Source organism: Mustela nigripes, chromosome 13 (genome assembly GCF_022355385.1).
Source record: "Mustela nigripes isolate SB6536 chromosome 13, MUSNIG.SB6536, whole genome shotgun sequence".
Classification (NCBI taxonomy): Eukaryota; Metazoa; Chordata; class Mammalia; order Carnivora; family Mustelidae; genus Mustela; species Mustela nigripes.
The window spans coordinates 24,731,318-24,754,418 of NC_081569.1; the positions used below are offsets into that span (position 1 = coordinate 24,731,318).

The window sequence follows — 23,101 nt, forward strand, 5'->3', positions numbered from 1 at the left end:
TTAAGTCTAGATCCATTTTTCATCAGTTGCTTTAACAGACTATTTACTTCCATTTCATATCATTTATATACAGATAAATCTCAGAATTATATCAATAATTCTCATGGTTCTGCCCCAACCTTGCTTAGCAACTTTCTGACAAGTTGGCCTATCATTAGACCTTTGCTCAGGGATAGGGAGCGCTGGTTATTGGAAAAGACTAAGTATCACATATCTAAGGGGAGAAAATCTAGCAAAAGATAGAGAATAGTATACTTTTTTGAAAAATATTTCCTTTTAGGTACTCTTTTAGGTACTTCCCATCTTATCAATAGTGATGCTGTCAGCTAGGAATGTTGAGCACTTGCCTGGCCATATTATTCGTAGTGATGTTTCTCTGAGCAGAGCCAGTGCCCTGGTGGGATCAACCCTGTGTTTCTCGTGATGATTGCAAGATGCACCTCAGCAACAACCATTAGGGAACTTTGAAAAAAACATGTATTATTCACCTGCATGCCCGGGACCACAGGTAGAGAAAGGGAAAGAGAGAGCACAGACCTAGGGTCTTTTTATTGGGGACTAGGTTGGGGTGATAAGGGTTTGGCAGCTTCACTCTTTATTACTGCCAAATTTAAAACATAAGAGCAAGAATTAGGGCACAGGAAAGGAAAAGTGGGTGACTCCAGTGGCCAGCTATCTAGGTCACCCGAGGCTTTCTAAAAGGGGAACCTCATGGGTGGGGCGGCCTTGCTCTTTATTTAGTTGTGTAGCTGGCAGTGTGATCAAGAAGGATGTCTTTGAAGGGACTGCCTCCAAAATCAAAAGCTTAACATCAGGTGCTTGTAGGGGCTCCTGGGTGGCTCAGTCATTAAGCATCTGCTCAGGGTCCTGGGACTGAGCCCAGCATTGGGCTCCCCGCTCAGCAGGAAGCCTGTTTCTCCCTCTTCCACTCCCCCTGCTTGTGTTCTTTCTCTCGCTGTCTCTCTCTTATCAAATAAATAGATAAAATCTTTTTAAAAATCAGGTGCTTATATTACAATCAAAAAAGCTTATTGTCAGTCACTTTCACTACGGAGACCTAAATATGTGGAGAGATACTTCATGTCCATGATGAAAAAGATATGATTCCAGAAGATGTCATGTCTTCCCCGGTATAATCTATAATAATACATATCCTGTTTAGTTCCAATATAAATCTCATCCGAGTATTTTTAGGAAAGTTGATTCCGACATGCTTCTGGGTGAGCATAGGACCAACAATAGCTGGGGCCTCCTGAAGAAGAAAAGATGGGACCTGACCCTTCCAGCTCTTGGCATCTTCCGAACAGGACAGGAAAAGGGAGCAGAGCAGAAGATCCAGCAGAGAGAAGACTCCTGGATGACAGAAACCTCACTTGGTGGAGCAAAATCTGCAGATGAGCAGGTTGGAGGGATGGCTTGAATGAAGTCAGTGGCAACACAGAAAACCACATGGAGAAAATGCCATTGGATACCTTAAATACAATCAACTCCTGGTGATTAAGGTCCTAAGGGTGAAGGACAATGCATTAAAACTTTGATTATGCACATGTAATATATAGTGTGACCTCAGAACAGGGAGAGCCTCTGAAATAAGATGCAGAGAGATGAAAAGATGGATAAATTAAACTAAAATTAATGTTTTTCCAAAAAAGAAAATAAAAGCCAATGATACAGTGAAATAGCCACAAATGTGAAGATCTGTGTAACATAGAACAAAATGTATCAGAATATATAAAGGAAACATGAATCAAATGAATAATAACATGAACATGTAAAGCAGAATATGAAAAATAATTTCACAAAGAAAACATAGCAAAGCCGGGGTGGGGGGGAATAAAACGTGTGTGTGTGGCAGGGGGAAGCTTCATTTAATGACTTCTGGCCGGGAAGTAAAACTACAAAGCAAACAATGCAGTGATTATCATAAAACTCATTTACCACCTTGTAGGGAGGGGGGGAGCTTACAGTGAGTCATGCACAGAGGGTCTTGAAGCTTCTGGGGCTTTCCTCTGTATTAAGCTCAGTGTATCACCATACATGCTGATTTCATTATTTTTGAACTGTTATAGGTACTGTACTGCACATAAATGAAGAATAAAGGTAGTGATCTACATTAGCAAAGAAACATCTGCACTTTTTAGTAGAACTCTTGGTCATTCCAGAGACCATTCTCCTGGCTTCTATCTGTTAAGATCTCTGATCTAAGTGGATAGTTTTGCTGGTTCAGCCTAACAGCTGCAGGGGTCCTTCACGGTGCAGTGAGCTAGCCCCTCCTGGTGGAAAATTGCAGGGCATGCTGTCCTACTTAGGGAGGCCTCCCCTGCCGGTCGCAGCAGCAGACCTCTCTGCAGCTCTTTCCTCATCTCCTGAGACATCTACGGATTCTTCACCTGGGAGGGTGCATTGTTCCCTTCACCCTAGAGTGAGAGTCGTTCTCTGTTTAAGTAGCTGGGAGCAAAGCATACAGCTTTGTTCAAAAGGTGTCAGAGTGGTTGGGTGTGGCATCTGTTCATACTCATGGACTTGATGATGGGACAAGTGTGTTGGTTTACTTCCAGAGACCTCAAGAGACAGCTGGAACAAATAAGCCCGTCAGTTCCTGGAAGCCAGCTGCTCTTGCTGAGGTGGCCAGATTCTACTAGGTCCTGGGGCCACTCCTGAGCCATCAACTGAAGCCGGTGATACAGGCCGCCCGGACAGGACATTCCCCGTGCCCTCCCACGGCAGTGCCTGCTGTTCCAGTGGCTTTGCTGTTCTCCCCTCAGCTTCTCAGACTCCAGACCCTGCAGCACCCTAGGAAGGCATGCCCCACCCTTTCTTTTTCTCCACCAGCACCCCTCAGGTGATCTCACCAGCCTGTGCTTCAGCTGACATCCGTATCCTGGTGATGGGAGAAGTCACTTCCATCCGGGACAATTCCCATGATCTAACTTGTACAACTGTCCACTCAGCATCCCTAAGGAAAGCCCTCAAAGGCCTCAACTCTGACATGTAGGCACCTGCATTCCTCCTCTTTCACTGGATGCCATGTCCTTCCAGAATCTCTGCCATCCTCCCACATGCAAATGACCTGTCCAGACGCCCAGACTGGCCACCTTCTCCCTCTCCCAGCTCACATGATTTGTTAGCACCTGGACAACCCTTTCCTTTAACATGGATCCCAAATTTCTCCTCTTTGTACCCTTTCCCACCACTATCATCTTCCACCTAGATTATTTTAATATTGTCATAGGCAGTCTCCCATTTGTCTGGTTCCCACCTCTGTTCTATTCTCCCATCTCAGCCAGATGGATCCTTTTATTTTTTTTTTAATCTCTAGATAAATTAACAAGTTTATTCACTAAATGTTCATCAAGTTTTATGGAAAGTATAAAAATTTTATGAAAGTTATAAATTGTTCATTATTTTCTATTAAGGAATGTAAGAAAAAATTCTAGAAATAAATATACATTCAGGTGCCATCGAACTGACTCTAGTTAAGCATAATGAAGAGTATAAATTTTATGACAAAGTTAACCAAAATCATCATGAATTCCACATCCCTCAATATTTGATATTTTCAAGGACAAAAGTAAAATAAAATATGAGATGTCTTTATTTCTTAATTTCTCTTTCTGCTGCTTCACTGTTGGATATAGAGATGCCACAGATTTCTGTACATTGATTTTGTATCCCGTGACTTTACTGAATTCAGATTATCAGCCCTAGCAGTTTTTTGGTGGAGTCTTTCAGATATTCTATATAGAGTATCATGTCTTGTATATAGAGTATACAAGTTTTACTCCTTCCTTGCTGCTTTGGAGGTCTTGTATTTCTTTTTGTTGTCTGATTGCTGTAGCTAGGACATTCAACACTACATTAAATAACAGTGGTTCATTACAGTTCTTCTTTCACCTTATGCTTAAAATTAAATAAAAATTATATTGTTAGAACCTACAGTTTAAAGTTATAGAATCTTAGTAACATTTGGCTCAACTAATTAGTTAAGCCAGATGGATCCTTTTAAAGCATGTTAGAATATGTCTGTGTCTTCTGACTAGCTCAGAGCAAAAGTCAAAGGCCGAAAAATGGTCTTGAGGCACTGTTTCTTAAAAAGATTTTATTTATTTATTTTCCAGAGAGAGAGAGAGAACATAAGCAGGGGAGAGTGGCAGGCAGAGGAAGAAGCAGGCTCCCTGCTGAGCAGGGAGCCCAATGCCGGACCCAGTCCCAGGACCCTGGATCATGACCTGAGCCAAAGGCAGACCAATTGAGCCACGCAGGTGGCCCAGAGCACTGTTTTATCTGGTCTTTTCCTCCGCCCCCTGCCTGGCTTTTCTCCAGGTATTGCAGCAGGACCTTTGCAGCATCCATTCCTCGGATGCTCTTCCTCCTGACAGCCACGTGGCCAGCTCCTGCACACTTCTTGGGTCTCCTAAATTAGGCCTTCGCAGACAACGCCATTTAAAATTATGCCTCCTCCCTTTTCATAGCTTGTAGTTTTCTATAGCATTAACAAACCTGTTACATGTTTTATGTGTATTTGTCTCCCTCTTCCCTTCTCTGTTCCTCATCTACCTGTCCTAGTTTCCTATTGCTCTATGACAAGTTATCACACACTTAGCAGTTTAAAGCCATACATATGTAACTAATCTTATCATGATAATTGTTTCACAATTCATACATATATCAAATCTTTACATTGTATACCTCGAGCTTACATACTGCTCCATGTCATTCATATCTCAATAAAGCTTGGGAAAAGAAAAAAAAAAGAAAATAATATCTTTATTTTCTTAAGAGTTCTATAAGCCAGAATGTAGTGTGTTTGCTGGGTCCCACTGGCCAGACTTATAGTGTTGGCAGGACTGCGTTTCTTTCTGGGGGTGAATCTACGTCTAGCTTCATTCAGGTTGTTGGCAGGGTGCAGTTCTGTATGGCTATAGGTTTGAAGTCCCTGTTTCCTGCCAGCTGTGGTGTGTTTTCTGCCGTGGGTGGTCATTCTCACCCTTTAGAAGCTGGTCACATTCCATGTCCCCTTCCTCCATCTTCAAAGCCAACATTGATGGTCAAGTACTTTCTTCATGCTTCAGATTTCTCTGAGCTGGGTCTCTGACTGGCTCCAGCTGGAGAAAGTTCTCTGTTTTTGAGGGCTCAAGTGATTATACTAGGTGTACTGGAATAATCCAGGATAATCTTCTGATTTAAAGGCCTCTAGCCTTAACTCCATCTGTACAGTGCCATATACCATATAAGGTAACATTCATAGACATGATACCAGGGGGAGGAAGTCTTACCTACCATGTCATGCTCCCACCAGAATAGCATTGAACAACGGGACGATAAGTACCAGTTGCAAAGTGGAGTCTTTATCATAACTAATGCTCTCAGGTGCTGCTCATGTGCTCAATGCATTATGCATTATGGAGCTTGTATCGTGACAGCAGGAACCCCAAGAAGTAGCTGCTGTTACTGCCCCCATTTTACAGATGGAAAAGATGAGGCACAGAGCTTAGGTGACTTTCCCAAGACCACAGAGCTGGGAAAGCCCCCAGCACTGTGGTCTCAGCCCATGCAATACTGTACCCTACAGACAAAATACATGCTAGGAAGCACCAGGCACTGATTGCTGACCACCCAGATCTTTAGGAACGAAAAGGATCTAAACAGTGGTGACATCTGCCCTGGTCTGACCACCAGGACCTTTAACTTTGACCTTCCACTCATCTCTCTTGCTACGTTTATAAACATCTTTGGTTGTGCAGGCTGAAAATATTTCCTTTCATTTATACCACCTTCTGCTCACCCCCATACAGATGCATATCCTAATTCTGAAGTTGTCTATGTCTGGACTAATGGCACCACTAAGTCAGTGGTGGTGGCAGAAGATGGCTCCAGGCTGAACCAGTACCACTTGATGGGGCAGACGGTGGGCACCGAGAACATCAGCACCAGCACAGGTGAGACCAAATGCATGTAGAATGACAAACCCTGGGAGAACTTGGTGCTCCTGTGGTATGTTGGTGGGGAGGATTCCCCTCAGGCTCACTTCAGTTCTACTTAGCAATCTGGGGCATGGCTGTTGCTGTGCAGTGCTGGCCACAAGGACCCCTCCAATTCAGGTCCCAGTTCCTGCAGTGGCCTACAAAGGCACCAGCTGCAGTGACTGGCAGTACTGAAAGCCATGGGAGGTGTAATCTCAGGTGTGTTTGCCTTCATGTGTGTACACCCCTGTGATTGCATGTTCTGCCTGGAGGATGCACGAACCTGCTTATATAACAGAGCTCCTGCTTCAAGCACTGAGACACAGAGGCAGTAGTAGTCTCTGCAGGAAAGGTAGACAGCTTCCTGCAGGTACTCCTGTTTACCTGCTCCCCTCCTGTTCTGAACATTTCTAAGATTTCCCAGGGGTTGAATTTTGCACAACAGCATCATAGAAACAGCTGAGGCCTCACCAAGAAGGAAGGGGCTCTCACTCTCACATGCATAGGGCTGGGCTGAGTACCACAGGCCCAGTACAACCTGACTTCACCTAACACAAAATGGGTGAGGTGTCCAAAAGGACAGAGGGCGTTCTACTTTCTGCACTTGAAAGGTGTGTCCCCGGTTGACTCCTGGCCACAGGGGGCCCTGTTTTAGCAATCAGGAGGCTTGGCTGTTAGCAGAAGAGGAGATTCCACGGCCTCAGAGAGTCTCTAATGCAGAGAAGAAAAGTATAGGCTGGATGGAGTGGGCCCTGTAGCAGGGATGAGTTGCAAGCCCCAGAAGGTACCCTGGTCAGCATCACTCTTTCTCAGCATTGCCAAACCTCAGAGCTGGCAGGAAGTGCATGCTGCTTCTACATACAGACTCCCAGATCCTACCCACTGGCCTTATTGCTGGACATCCCAGGGAGAGAGAAGAGAGCCTGGCAGGACTGAGAGGGTGGTAGCCTAATTTTGTGGGAATAAGTGAAAAGGTGGTGTAGCAGATGTGTAGGGTAAAGAATTGCCATGTTAATAGAGGATGCTACAGTCCAGAATTGTTTCATATAGTTCTTTAAAAATGTATAAATGGGGTTTATGCCTCTATTTCTGTTCTAAAAAGATGGTCTTTTTAAAAAAACATTATTTGATATTGCTACTTTCAACTCAAAAATAAAACAAATTGGTGGGGTGAACGGATAAGCAAAATGGGTGAAGGCAAGTGGAAAATACGGACTTGCTAGTAAAGAATGAGTAAGTCACAGGAATAAAAGGCACAGCATAAGGAGTATAATCAATGATACTGTTTAGGGATGTATTGGGACAGATGGTAGCTACATTTGTGGCAAATACAGAATAATGCATAAACTTGTTGAATCACTATGTTGCACATCCAAAACTAGTGTCACATTGTGTGTCAACTATACTCAAATTAAAACAAAACAAAACAGAATGAGAACAACAACAATAAAAGCATTATAAGCAAGAGAGTAATCTCAAACCCTACTGCAAAGAAATAGAATGGCATTTCCCCTCTTTTCAGATGTCAAGGAGAGGCAAAGTTGGATCATTATAAAGATCCAGTCCTTGCTCTTAAACATATCTCGTCCTCCGTCTCTTTGTTGCTGCTTCTTTCTGCTGTAATGGAGCCCACTCAGCCATTCTCCTCTGCTCTGACCTGTCTTGGAACTATGGGGACAGTGTGGCCTGCCTCTGTTGGCATGTCGCAGGCACTCCTAAGGATTTTGATCTCCTTCTCTGCAAGGGGGCAGATTTTGCTGCATGTGATTTTAATGGTTCCCTCTGCCTATGACATCTGGCACGCCGTGAGAAAAGGCATGTAGGGACACATCCACAGCTGGCCATGCTGAGCTCTGGGCTCCGATTCCAAAAGCAAGCATCAGAGCTTGTTATCTGGCTCAGTTGTCCCAGTGCTCCACATGGGTCTCCAGCAGACCACCCCCCAGATAGCCAGCTCCCACTGCGTCTGCTTTAGGGGAGGCCTCAAGCCCTTCTCCCCACTTTGCAGTTCCACCCAGCCACGCCATCTACTCCTTGTAATTCAGCAAAAGAACTCTTGTCCTCAGATCAGCTTAATTCTGCTTCTGCTTCTCAAAGCAGCCTTCTCATCTCCCCATAAGCAGTCCCAGAGATGAACGGTGCAGAACAGGAAATACTCAATAATATTGTAATAATGTTATATGGTGACCAATGATGGCTACACTTATCATAGTGAACGTTGAGTAATGTACAGAATTGTCAAATCAATATGTTGTACACCTGAAACTTATATAACATTGTACGTGAACTATACTTGAATAAAACAAACAAACAAACAAAAACATCCTAGCCCTGGAGATTCTCCAGCTGACAGCCATTCACACACCACCCGACCACAGCCCGTCTCAGCTCCTTACCAGTTCACCATCAAGGCAGCATCATTCTCAGCAATGAACGGAAGGTCCCCGCTGGCCTCCCACACTGCCAGGCAGATCCAGAGAAGTCCCTGGGGCATTGTCAAGGAAATGCCCCAATCTCCCTGGTAGGCGGCAGGAAGGGGGGCTGCCAAGACCCGTGGCCTCCTCCAGCTGCAGTTGCTCACCCTCCACCCAGGTCTGGCAGGGAGCACGGAGCAGGGGGGTGGTCACCCTTAGCTTCTTCCAGCCTTCCCTGGGTGGGAAATAGGAAGAAAATTTCTCCACCTGCAACAGGGCTCTGTGATGTCCTGAGTTAGATCTGGAGAGGCTAAATCCTGAAATCCTGATGGCAGTAGCGGTGAGTGGCACAGATTGTGACCAGGGATTAGGAAAACACACAAATCTGATTTTCCCCAGGAAAAACATCCACCAGTAAAGGCTCTTCAGAAGATGAGGCTCAGAAGACTGACTTATAATTAAGAAATCCCTGTATCCTCCATTCTTTCATTTACTCCAACAATATAAATGAATAGTTTTCTAAGGGGGAGATGGAGAGAAGGACCACCTCTGGTCCAGGAGCAGGAAGGACAGGCAAGACTCTAGGACAGGTGACTGTCCTGCATTAATTTGCTTATTTGCAGGGGAATACACAGTCATGACGGCTCATTTCCATCTGAAGAGGAAGATCGGTTACTTTGTCATCCAGACCTACCTTCCCTGCATAATGACCGTGATCTTGTCACAGGTGTCCTTTTGGCTGAACAGAGAATCAGTCCCTGCCAGGACAGTGTTTGGTGAGTGTCTCTAAGCCTGCACTGGTGTCTTGGGACTGCTTCTGACTATCCCCAAACAACAAAATCCTCTAAACTCCTAGTGATTACTGTCTGTTCTGTGACCTGGAAAACAAATAGACCTATTAGTTAAGAATCCAGTGTTAGGGAGGACAGGTATTGCATGGAGCACTGGGTGTTTTATGCAGACAATGAATCATGGAAAACTACATCAAAAACTAGTGATGTACTGTGTGGTGACTAACATAAAACAATTTAAAAAAAAAAGAGAGAATTCAATGTTAAGGATTAGGAGTTAGGATGGCTCTCTAACAAGAGTTTAGGAAATGATGCAAGATCTATTTGATCATTGTTTCCATTTTGAAAAGCCTTTGCTGGTAGCCTTTTTTTTTTTTTTAAGGTTTGAAACTGCTGGCACTCTGTCTTATGTGATATTTTGCTACAGTATTTTCATACTTCTCCCAAAGTACTACTTTGTTATCAGGCAGTTTTCTTTGAAGCATGCGTGCCACTTTAAAATGAACTCCCAAGGGCATTCAATCCATCATATCTTATATGGTAATAATAAATCACATATCTATATATCATATACACCATCATATTTATGGGGTATATGATTTGAATATGTGGACATTTGCATATTACATAATGCATATATATATTATACATAGATATTCACATAGACTTATTTGCAGATACACATATATATGATAAGAATCTAGAACAACATCATTTGACATCCCTAAGACTTGTGTTAGGTATAGCAAAATCTAGTTCAGGAGGTACCTTGGCAGAGCAGGCATAGTTAAGCATTTAACTCTTACCTTGAAGCTCTGCTTCCTCACATCTGAGTTGCGATACTAAAAGTAGTTTTGCAGGTCACTTGTGATAATGGATGCTGACATATTTCTAAACCTTAAGGTACACTTCATGCCTCAGCTCTTAACTACTGCGAAGAAGGAAGCCATGACCTGCATTTTATGCTACCACTACCTAGTCTGTAGGAAGTCTAAGAGCCCAGGGAGTTTCTAAGTGATGGCCCAGGAGTATTCCTGTCAGACTATTTCTCTACCTACGTGGCCAGCTACACTTGCTTCAGAAATGTTTCAAAAGGGTATGGAGGTTCATGACCAGGCAGTGCTTCCCCAGTAGTTTAGGGGAATATTAGTAGGTGGGTAGGAAAAAAAAATAGTTTGGAGAATGCTGGATATTAGTTTCTGTTTCTTCTGGGAGATTCCCAAAGCACTTTGGGATGTTCAAGGACCCAAGAAGTTCAAGAAGCCTATTTCAAGGTCATGCACAGAACCCTCTCCCCCAGCACAATGATTAAGTGGGTTTCTAAGAAAAATCAAAGTTGCCTACTGATTTTTCACTATGCATTAATTCCACTCATGGTACCATGCTCGGGGAGTACATATAAATACCTTTGAAGGATGACATTGGATGCAAACTCAGCTGCTCTGACCACCAGTGACATGACATACTTGGTGCTCTGATTTCCTAGGGCTCCATAACAAAGTGCCATGCCCTGAGGGGTTTAAACAATGGAAATTACTTGTTTCAATTCTAGAGGCTACAAGCCCCAAATCAAGAGGTCAACAAAGCTGGTTCCTTCTGAGGGCTGTGAAGAAAGGGTCTGTTCCAGGGTTAGGGTTAGGACAGGCAATTCCAGTGTTCGCACCCTATGTGCATGTCTGTGGTACCAGTCATATTGGATCAGGGGCTGCCCTAACAATCTCATTTTAACTTGTGTTTGCAAGTAAGATTACATTCTGAAATTCTGGAGATTAGGATTTTAACGTATGAATTTGGGGGAACATAATTCAACCCATAACAAGTGCATTGTGCCCACACGCCCACACAAAACTGTGGTAAGGAGGAAGGCATCGCACATGTGGCAGCTGTGTGGGCTGTAAAGGGTCCTGCAGACCCGGATCTGAATACAGGTTCTCATTTGCCAGCTAGTGAAATGGGGTACATTGCTAAGTATTTTTAAATCTTTAAGCCCGTTGCCTGTGAATTGGGATAATAAGATTGTGGCTTAGATCAGTCTGGCACTGAGTGGATACTAGATAGATGGCTCATAATCAGCCAGTCCTCAATGTCCCCCTCCAGCAGTCTGGCCTTGCTGCATGGTCATTGCAGAGTTTCCACAGAAGCTAAGGCAGACAGGCACAGGCACCTCACACAAGGGCTTTGAGGGGACTTTGTTCCCTCTTGGGTAGAGTGAAGTGCTGAGATCCAGATCCAGATTCAGACATGGTTCTTCTCTTGAACTTGGCTCCTCGAAGTTTCCTGGAAGTAAGCCCTCAAAGTTGGGTTAATCCATGTAGAAGCAAGTCTGTCTCTAGTTTGCCTTGAGCCCAGTACCCACAGGGTACATAGCACATTTTATTGAAACTCTTCACTAGATGCCATGTGAATGTCATTGCCTGTTATCTATTGGGTATTGCCCCTTTGCCACAGAGGGGTATGACCTATTTAACACATCATTGTTGGACATGAGCTATCTGCTGGGCTTGGTTCAGGATAATAGGAACACAACATATGTATATATATCAGACCCAAGCCCCACCTTCCTCAGTTTATATTCTAGAGGAAGGAGCCAATCAATAAGATAAATCAAATAAGCAATATTATAAATGCTATGAGTTTGTTAAATGTTAGGAAATCAGGAGAGAGGGGCAAGTTCCATCTGGGGTTAAAAGTAACCAGTTCCTTTCCTATGTTCATCTGTCACAGTCAAGGGTGTTACCCTGGGGTCTGGGTGCCGATATTGATTCTTGTTTCCATTCTCCTTGCCTGACCTCCCGTCACTAACAACCACAGGGGTGACCACAGTGCTGACCATGACGACCCTCAGCATCAGTGCTCGGAACTCTCTGCCCAAAGTGGCTTACGCAACAGCCATGGACTGGTTCATAGCTGTGTGCTACGCTTTTGTGTTCTCTGCGCTGATCGAGTTTGCTACCGTCAACTATTTCACAAAGAGAGGCTGGGCCTGGGATGGCAAAAAGGCCTCAGAAGCCGCCAAGGTCAAGGTAAATTTTCACCCTTCATTTTCCTTTTTTCCAGAGAAAATGTGCCTGATTTAAAATAGCAAATATAAGACAAGTGCTTCTCCTCCCTGTCTCCCATCCCTCCAGTGAAAAAATGACCTCCTGCTTTATGTTCAAGGTCCCTATCAAGTCTTACTGCAACAGGTCCTGTTTCAACTTTGTTTTGAATCATCGGCTTCGATCAAGCAAGAGGTCTCATGCCATGTGAATGGCTTGGACTTGCATAGATTTTATTGCATATATATTATTTTTGCTAAAGTATCTCCTGTCTGTTCAGTCATTACTTGTCCAGTTTTGAATTATACATCTTCTCTTCACTCTTTTGTCACTTCAAAGCAGTAGATCATCTGCAGGGTAGCTTTAAGGAATGAGGGGAGCGTGCCCCCTACTAGAAGCCTCAAAAGACACTCTGTTCCACTGAGGAGATGATTTGGTTCACTTAAACAATGCACAATAATTGTGGAAAGCATTACTCTGTTCAAAGCAATTCAATATTGGGTATTTAGAAGGTGATCGGTGCCTAAATCTAAGGAATTGTTGAAGAAAACAGGTCACACAGAATTCCAAGCTGCTGAACCATGTCCTTGGTGAGATGAGAATAACATATATGGAACAGAAAATAAAACGGCACATGATAAACTGTGAATTATACCATGCATTAAACAAATAGGCAAAGCTTTTCCCCTGAGACAAGAGCAGGCCAAAGTTAACAGGGTAGACCTGAAGTAAAAATCTGTCCTTGAAAATCAAAGATCTGTCCATGAGAACTCAGCATGAAGGGAGTCCTGCAAGGTATTCTAGAAGACAGGAGTTGTATGGCCTGACCTCCCAACCAGGGCCACAAACCAGGAAGGGCAACCCAAGACACTTTTTACTGAGAACACAGCTGTGTCTCACTGATGGCCTCCTACTTGCTTTTTGCATTTAACACAGCTATTTCCTTCCTCCCCCTCACGACTCCCCTCCCATGCCAGAGTTTCAGTCTGGAAAAACCCATTTCCAAGTCCAGCTTTCCTGTCTGGCCATGTTGGATCCATGCTGTGGATCCTCTCAGGGGAGAAGGGACAGCAGGGAGGGCCTTGACAAGCAGCAACCCCAGGAGTGGGTGTTTTGGGGGTTGGAGACCAAGTGAGGGAGTAAGAGTGAGATGACCATAATGGATGATTGACCTGGGAAAACATTTGTAGAGGCAGACTAGGGATTCTTGACCAAAGCATCTGGACTTGATGATGAAAATAAAAGGAGCCATGGAGGAGGTTTGCAGGGGGAGGAACATGAATGGAATTGGGAGGGAGGGCTTCCCAACACCCAGCACTATGTTGCCGGAAGTTAAATGATTGCTAAGGGCTGGGTCTTGGTGGCTATGTGACAGTGGACTGGAGACAGCGAAGTCTGAGTAGGAAATCAGGTGAGAGTCTATTACAGGAATTGAGGCCTCAGGCTCATATCTTAGAGTTTAAGAGAAAGGGTTGGGTGGAGAGCCCCAAAGTGTCATGTAGGCTCACCATCCTTGTCAGCCACCACTTTCACACTTGGCTCCACTGTTGTTACTCCTTGCCATAGACCCATATCTGAAGGGAGAGGGAGAGATGATGTTAACATAGATTGCCTAGTCCTAGATTAGCACTGATCTTTTAGAATAAGCAGTACACTTCAGTGTCTTGTGCAATTTCAAGACTACATGTTGTCCTCCAGAAGGCTGTGGTGCTGGGGATCCTACCATTTAGGACTGAAAGGGGTTGTGCAGCTGAAGCATCAGGACATCTGAAGGCATTCAGGCAGGGAAGTCACACATGAATTAGTGGTTAGTACACATTAATTAGTAAACATAGTATTAGCCTATCGAATAAACTGACTTTTACTTAGAAGTAGAGAGCTTGAAAAATAGTCTAGGTTCACCATTGTCACATGTTGGGATCTCCAGAGGCAAACATCAGCTAAGGGTTTGGGGTGAAACACAATTTTTAAGGGTGAACATCAGTGAAAGAACAGACCTTATTTGGAGCAACATTCAGTAGAGGAAGAAGTTGAAGTCTACCCTGAAGGAGTTGGGAGTTGAAGGATGTCTCCCACCCACTCTGCCCGCAGTTGGGCAGCAAGTCATCCTGGAAAGCAGACTGGGGAACATCTCTGGGAATGCTACAGCCATTGTGACTGCTGAATCCTGGGCTGCTGCTCATCTCCCCAAGTAAAACATGCATTACCAGGACAGATTAGTGTCTTCTAAAATATCTGTTCTTTTCTTGGCCCCACCAAGAAATGGGAGCCATTCAAGGTAGTAAATTCATAGTTGTTTCTTCTTGCACACATGATCATTGGTATATGGAAGAGCTGTAGTATTTCTGAAGAGTGGCCCAGAGGGTCCCTACTCTGGCCCAGGACTGTTGTAGCCTACCTCACCATGTTACCATGTGGTCACCATGCTTTTTGTATCTGTTTACACATTTATTCTACCTGCCTTTTCACTTGCTTCCATTTTCTCCTTGTTCCATGTGTTTCCTTTCTACTTGTTATCTTTTCCATAGTTTTAATGGTTGATAGATTTTTTTTAATTTACTCTCCTATGTTTTCACAATTAAATTTTACCTAATTGTGCTATATTAATGGAACAGAAATTTTGCAATGTTTTATTATGTACATTTGCAAACTGACAGCAATGTTTAAAGAATCTTACAATGAAAATCTATTACAAACATTTTACTATGCTTGTGTCACTACCGTCTATTTGTCCATCATCTATCTATCCATGCATTCACTCATCTTTGATCCATCTTGCATTCTTATCCACTTCGAAGTAAATTTTAAAGGACAATACATTTCCCAGTAAATATATTTATATACATGTAAATTTATGTATGTCATTAACTAGAGTTCAGAATTTATTTACAGTTTGATTCTTTCAAAGAAAAATTTGCATAGTGTAAAATACACAGATATTAAGGATACATTTGCTGCATTTTGATGAACATGTTCACCTGTGTAATGCAAATCCCTTTCAAGATAGAGAACTTCACTAGTACTCCAGAAAGTTCACCATGCCACTTCCCAATCAACAGACGCCTTTCCAGTTTCTACCTCAACAAAGACAACTACCGTTCTGATTATTTTTTACCATGAATTATTTTGCCTGTTGTAGAAGTTTTTATTTCCCATTTTATTTTCTTTTCAGTGTTCCAGCATTCATTGTTAATGCACCACACCTAGTGCTCCATGCAATACTTGCCTTCCATAATACCACCACCAAGCTCACACAACACCCCACCTTCTCCCCTCCCCTCAGTTTGTTTCTCAGAGTCCACAGTCTCTCATGGTTTGTCTCCCCTTCTGATTTCTCCATCTCACTTCTCCTCTCCATCTCCCAGTGTCCTCTGTGTTATTCCTTATGCTCCGCAAGTAAGTGAAACCATATGATAATTGACTCTCTCATATATAGTATATATGGACTATATCTTCTTTATCCATTCATCCATTGAAGGGCATCTTGGTTCTTTCCACAGTTTGGCAACTATGGCCATTGCTGCTATGAACATTGGGGTACAGGTGGCCCTTCTTTTCACTACATCAGTATCTTTGGGATAAATACCCTGTAGTGCAATTTCAGGGTCATAAGGTAGCTCTATTTTCAATTTCTTAAGGAACCTCCACACTGTTTTCCAAAGAGGCTGCACCAACTTGCATTCCCGCCAACAGCGTAAGAGGGTTCCTCTTTCTCCACATCCTCTCCAACACACATTATTTACTCTCCTGTTAATTTTGGCCATTCTAACTAGTGTAAGGCCATTCTAACTGGCCATTCGAACTGGTGTTATCTCAATGTGGTTTTGATTTGAATCTTCCTGATCCCCAATGATGATGAACATTTTTTCATGTGCCTATTAGCCATTTGTATGTCTTCTTTGGAGAAGTATCTGTTCATGTCTTCTGTCTATTTTTTGACGTGATTATCTGTTTTGTTTGTGTTGGGTTTCAGGAGTTCTTTATAGATCTTAGATATCAGCCCATTGTCTGTAGTGTCATTTGCTAATATCTTCTCCCTTTCTGTGGGTTGCCTCTTTGTTTTTTTGACTGTTTCCTTTGCTGTGCAGAAGCTTTTGATCTCGATAAAGTCCCAAAAGTTCATTTTTGCTTTTGTTTCCTTTGCCTATGGAAACATATGTTGAAAAAAAGAAGTTGCTGTGGCCAATGTTGAAGAGGCTACTGCCTATTTTATCCTCTAGGATCTTGATAGATTCCTGCCTCACATTGAGGTCTTTTATCCATTTCGAGCTTATCTTTGTGTATGGTATAAGAGAATGGTCAAGGTTCATTCTACACATAGCTGACCAGTTTTCCCAGCACCATTTATTGAAAAGAGTGTCTTTTATTCCAATGTATATTTTTTCCTGCTTTGTCGAAGATTATTTGACCATAGAGTTGTGGGTCCATATCTGGGCTCTCTACTCTGTTCCACTGGTCTATGTGTCTGTTTTTGTGCCAGTACCATGCTGTCTTGGTGATCACAGCTTTGTAGAAAAGCTTGAAATCAAGCAATGTGATGCTCTCTCAGTTTTGTTTTTTCAACATTTCCTTGCCAATTTGGGGTCTTTTCTGGTTCCATACAAACTTTAGGATTGTTTGTTCCAGCTCTTTGAATAATGCTGGTGGAATTTTGATCAGGATGGCATTGGAGGTATAGATTGCTCTAGGCAGTATAGACATTTTAACAATGTTTATTCTTCTGATCCTTGAGCATGGAATGGTTTTCCAACTTTTTGTGTCTTCTTCAGTATCTTTAATGAGTCTTCTGTAGTTCCTTGAGTACAGATCCTTTACCTTTTTGGTTAGATTTATTCCCAAGTATCTTATGGTTGTTGGTGCCATAGTAAATGGAATCAGTTCTCTAAGTTCTCTTTCTATATTTTCATTGATAGTGTATAAGAAAGCAACTGATTTCTATTATAGAATTCTTTAGTCAAAACTGGCCACATGGGGTTGTAGGCTTAGAAGTCTGTGGAGAACTGCCTTTCTCAGAGCTAAGTTGATATTTCTCTCTCTCTCTCTTTTGAGAGATTAACTCTTCAGTTGCCTGCAAATGTCATGCCCTTACAATCTTATTATATTTTCCAGAAAAAGGAGCGGGAACTCATATTAAACAAGTCAACAAATGCTTATACCACTGGGAAAATGACTCACCCCCCCAACATCCCAAAGGAACAGACCCCAGCAGGGACCTCAAATGCATCTTCAGCCTCAGTAAAGCCTTCTGAAGAGAAGACTTCTGAAAACAAAAAGACTTACAACAGCATCAGCAAGATTGACAAAATGTCCCGAATTGTATTCCCGGTTTTGTTTGGCACTTTCAACTTAGTTTACTGGGCAACATATTTGAATAGGGAACCGGTGATTAAAGGGGCTGCCTCTCCAAAATAACCCACCACACTCCCAAACTCCAAGAGAGCCATACTTCCAGCAGAATGGTACCAAGGAGAGGTTGAGCTCAGAGGGAATTTCCATATTCGGGCACTATCTTTCAGGAAATTTTTGCATGTTTAATAATATGTACAAATAATATTGCCTTGATGTTTCTATATATAATGTCAGATGTTTCAAAGATGTCACATTGATAAATAAAGCAAACAACTTTCTAGGAAAACAGGAGATAATGGCTCTGACACTCAGATACTCAGTATCTTACACTGATAGTTTACAAACAAGATAAGTATATTTTTAACTGTTCCAAGTGTTACCTAACAATGTTTTTTATACTTCAAATGTCATTTCATACAAATTTTCCCAGCAAATAAATATTTTAGGAAATGCTCCATGATTATTACTTGACCAACTCTCTTGCAAGAAACAATGATCACAAAGAGCACATTTTTCATTAAAAAGGAAACTGTGGGCATTTATGTACAAAACTAATTGCCTTTGATAATTCTTACTGTTCTGAAATTAGAAAGTACTGCATGATCTTACATTAAGAAATAGATTAGGCAAATATTTATGCAGAGAAATTTAATAACAGAAATATATGGTATGTTAGACTAACAGATAAATTATTTCCCCAAGGAAAAATTTAACTGCTTTAAAAATCTTTTTTTTTTTTTTTTTTTGAAAAGAAACATTTCTCTCACCCCACCCACCTCCCTATCCAACTGAATACTGATCAGAGAAAGAAAAGGAAGTGTTAAAACAAAAAGTGATGTGATGACAGTCTTGGCATTTGGCCCATGCATTCACTGGCTGAAACATTGACCACCTCTCTTGGCAGCCAGCGTGTAGTGCTTCAGTGGTGAGAAATTGTAATTGAGTTATTTTCCATTTTATTTCCTTGTACTTATTTCATGATTGACTTACTGCTCTGTAGCTTTTGTATATGAACCTTAAATGTTCATTAAAAAATAAAAAATGAACCAATCTTGTGGATAAATGTCATTTTTTGAAAAAAGAAATCCTTATTTTGGTGGGCTCGTTTCCTAAAGATGCCATAGAGAAAACCAATCATGAAACTGCTTGAAAACAAAAACAAAAACAAAAAAACCTCTTGGTTGTTCATGTCTGTTTCAATTTAATTCTCTGGAGTAGGGTAGTAAAAAGAAAGCAATTTCAAAAAGGGTTAATGAGTAAAACCTGAAGTTCATTGCCATGACCTATGTCACATGCATCCTATCTGTGGGTGTTGCACAGTGGGTTCTTTCCATGGGCAAAGTAACTGCTCAGTCCTTGCTCCTACCATTTGATCTTCATGAACAGTGATGCAAAGTACTGCATTTGGACAATCTACTTTCTGTTGAAGGAAGTATCTGGGAATGACAGGTATAAAATAAACACTTCCTGCCTCCTCTGTGACTCAGTTGGAATTATAAAAGGGGAATTATGATGGTTAGCAAACAGTATCAAAATTAGGCCTGTCTAAATGGACTACATAATGGTAAGCAATTCTTTAATACCAATTTACTTCACTGTATTTGGTAGACACAGCCATAGCCATGGCTGTGGACACACACATAGGCAGATATTCAGCAATGTCTTTCATCCTGAATAACCATGTACATGCCCCCAACATCCATTCATTGAGGACTCCACGTATTTATCCTGGAAAGACTTTTCATGGGATTTAGTTACCACATTTGAGTAGTAGGAGAGATCATTTTGTTCTTTAAAAAGAAGCATGCCCATTTTTCACTATCTCTGCCTGGTTTCAGGATATCACACATAGAAAGGTAAAGGTCAACAAAAAGGTGCTCTTAAATCTTCAAGCAAGAAGCATTTCTTGGTTATACATGGTACTATATTTGTAGAATTAATATGTGTGTTTTTCCTATGTCACAACACAAAATCTGCCATAACAAAAGGCAAACCCAGCTCAGTATGAAGCTTCTGTTTTATCAATTGTTTAGTTATAGTCTGCCTATACAGTCCTCACAGTTCAGCATTGTACTGTAGTTTGGAGAAAAATATACTCTAATTTAGTTTTAGATGGCTATACATATAGACACCTTAAAGGTCTAATGGAAAATTATGTCTTCCACATCAAGTTGCAATAATTTTCTTGACAAGTTCTAGCCTCTGTTACAGAGAATCCTAGGAGCTCTTAATTCCAGTTTGAAGGTATGCCTATTGCATTTACATTCTGCTTAGTCTGAAAAAGGATTAATATTTAGTGAAAAAGATCACATTAGTTTTCTGCTCTCTGATTTTGTATGGTAGATATTTCAGTTTGTTATTTTTAATGAGGACATAATAAAGAATCACCTTGGGAAGAATAACAAGGCAAGAAATAAAATTTTTTTGGAAATAATTATAAATTACAGTGTCCTACTTTTAGAATGAGGGTATGTATTTCAATGTATTTTTTTGACATTACCATAAATAGAATATTCTAATAAGTGAAAAATTAGTATTACTTTTGTATTTCTCAAGAATCTATGGATCTATCTAGGGCAGACTTTGGCTAAAGATGGCCTAAATTCTTGTATAAATAATTGGGTTCAAAATGCTTCTAGAGTAACCATAAAAGTTTAAGTAGTATAGCACACACTATCCTACCTCACTGAAGGTTAATAAAGAGGTTGTAAATCTTTTTTTTTTTTTTCATTTTATTTTATTTCTTTTCAGTGTTCCAGCATTCATTGTTTATGCACCATACCCAGTGCTCCATGCAATACATGCCCTCCATGATACCCACCACCAGGCTTACCCAACCCCCGACCCACTCCCCTCCAAAACCCTCAGTTTGTTTCTCAGTGTTCACAGTCTCTCGTGGTTTTTCTCTCCTTCCAATTTCCCCCAACTCACTTCTCTCCATCTCCCCATGTCCTCCGTGTTATTCCTTATGCTCCACAAATAAGAAAAAGCTTATGGCAATTGACTCTCTCTGCTTATTTCACTCAGCATAATCTCCTCCAGTCCCATCCAATTTTATATAAAAGTTGGGTATTCATCCTTTCCGATGGAGGCATAATTCTCTATTGTATATATGGACCATATCTTCCTTATCCATTTGTCTGTTGAAGGGCATCTTGGCTCTTTCCACAGTTTGGCAACTGTGGCCATTGCTGCTATGAACATTGGAGTACAGGTGGCCCTTCTTTTCACTACATCAGTATCTTTGGGATAAATACCCAGTAGTGCAATTGCAGGGTCATAGGGAAGATCTATTTTCAATTTCTTAAGGAGTCTCCAAACTGTTTTCCAAAGTGGCTGCACCAAACTTACATTCCCACCAACAGTGTAAGAGGGTTCCCCTTTCTCCACATCCTCTCCAACACATGTTTATTCTATTTGTATGTGAATGCCTTAGAAATAGTGTTTAATGTCTCCTATGGAACAAGCTATTGGAAGTAGGCATAGTAAATGAGAAATCTGTTTTACAAATAAACATTGAAACCCAAAGAGGTTAATCAATTAACTCAAATCATGTCTTATGTTAGAAGAAAATGCAGGCCTAGATTTTAGTTCTCCTAGTTCCTAACTCCATGTTCACAAAACCATGTGATTGCTTCCAGGGGGGAAGTTGATTTAGATAAAAAATGTAACCTAAAAGGAAATATCTTGCTTTGTGATCTGGTTGAATGATTATCTATTAAGAACACCTTAGAGGAGGGGCGCCTGGGTGGCTCAGTGGGTTAAAGCCTCTGCCTTAGGCTCAGGTCATGATCCCAGGGTCCTGAGATCAGGCCCCACATCAGGCTCCACATCTGGCTCTCTGCTCAGCAAGGGAGCCTGCTTCCCATCTCTCTGCCTGCCTCTCTGCCTACTTGTGATCTCTGTCAAATGAATAAATAAAATCTTTAAAAAAAAAAAAAAAAACCTTAGAGGATATTTTTGATTTATATTTATTTTTGTTTTGTTTTTGTTTTTGTCACTGAAAGAGTGACCTTGTTTTTTTTTTTTTTTTTTTGCATGTCAGTACTATTACACAGTCGTATGTAATAAAATTATAAAAAGATACAGGAGGAAAAATAATTGATGTGTAATAGTGCATACATGGGAAGTAGAAGGTGAGGAATGGAATGGGATAGAATTTACAGGTCTTACCTGCATCTATAACATTAATTTTTTAAAAGTTGAGGGGTACCTGGTTGGCTTAGTTGGTTAAGTGTCAGACTCTTGATTTCAGCTAGGGTCTGATCTCAGGGTCATGGGATTGAGCCCTCAGGCTCTATGCTTAGCAGGGCGTTTTCTCAGGATTCTGTCTCTCTTTCTATCTCTTTCTCTCTCCCTCTGCCCTCCCCCCTGCTCATGTTCATGCTCTCTCTCTCTCTCTTTTTTAAATTTAAATTCATTAATTAACATCTAATGTATTATTGGTTTCAGAGGTACAGGTCTGTGATTCATCAGTCTTATATAATATCTAGTGTTCATTACAACACATACTCTCCCCAATGTCCATCACTCAGTTACCCCATTCCTCTACTCTACCCCGCTAGCAATCCTCATTGTACTTCGCATGATTAAGAGTCTCTTATTGTTTGTGTCCCCCTCTGATTTCATCTTATTTTTTCCTCTCTTCCCCTATGATTCTCTACTTTGTCTTTCTCTGATTGACTTATTTCACTTAGCATATTACCCTCTAGTTCCATCCACTTCATTGCAAATGGCAAGATTTCACTTTGATGGTATCCATTGTATATATATATATATATATCACATCCTTATCCATTCATCTTTCTATGGACATCTGGGCTCTTTCTACAGTTTGATTATTATGGACATTGCTACTATAAACATTGGGGGTGCAGGTGCCCCTTTGGATCACTAGAATTGTATCTTTGAAGTAAATACCCAGTAGCTGAAATCATGACCTTCTATACCTTTTTTATGTAAAAATTCTGTGCTTCCATGATCTTAGAAACTCTTTTTGATGGAATGGACCTGTCAGTGCAGCACTCTCTATCTCACCTCCCCCCATCTAAAAGACAGAGAAACAGCAAGTGAAGGAATTGGTAGAGAGAAGTGATGAGGAAGGAGGAAACAGGGAGCAAATGGGTGGAGGGAGGAAGGAAGGGGAAGGAGAAGCCCTGATTGACTGGAGCAAAGTATCTTGATGTGATTGCTCCTTCCATAGTACTGATCCAAATGATTATGGTTACTGCATTGGGCAGGGTCTACCTCAAGGAGAAAGCATAACCACGATGACATCGTCTTCAATCAACATTAGTTTCCATTGTAAGAACTGGCTTCAAATCAAAAAGAACCATTTTTAGAAAATTGGAAATGCCTTAGTTCTCTGAGTGAAAACAGTGTTTTAAATACTTAAAAATTAGTCTTGGGGGCCCCTGGGTGGCTCAGAAGGTTAAAGCCTCTGCCTTCGGCTCAGGTCATGATCCCAGGGTTCTGGGATCAAGCCCCACATGGGGCTCTCTTTTTGGCGGGGAGCCTGCTTCCTCCTCTCTCTCTCTGCCTGCCTC

The 23,101-nt window shown here is 41.6% G+C and overlaps 1 protein-coding gene across 1 annotated transcript in view; it reads left to right on the forward strand.

Moving 5' to 3' along the window:
• Positions 1-18,576, forward strand: part of GABRA5 (gamma-aminobutyric acid type A receptor subunit alpha5) — an 80,941-nt gene extending 62,365 nt beyond the window's left edge. The window contains exons 7-10 of the mRNA XM_059418490.1: positions 5,796-5,939; positions 9,001-9,153; positions 11,980-12,191; positions 17,316-18,576. Of these exons, the coding sequence (XP_059274473.1) occupies positions 5,796-5,939; positions 9,001-9,153; positions 11,980-12,191; positions 17,316-17,618 (812 nt within the window). The 3' untranslated portion in view covers positions 17,619-18,576. The remainder of the gene's footprint in view (positions 1-5,795; positions 5,940-9,000; positions 9,154-11,979; positions 12,192-17,315) is intronic.
• Positions 18,577-23,101: the final 4,525 nt, after the last annotated feature.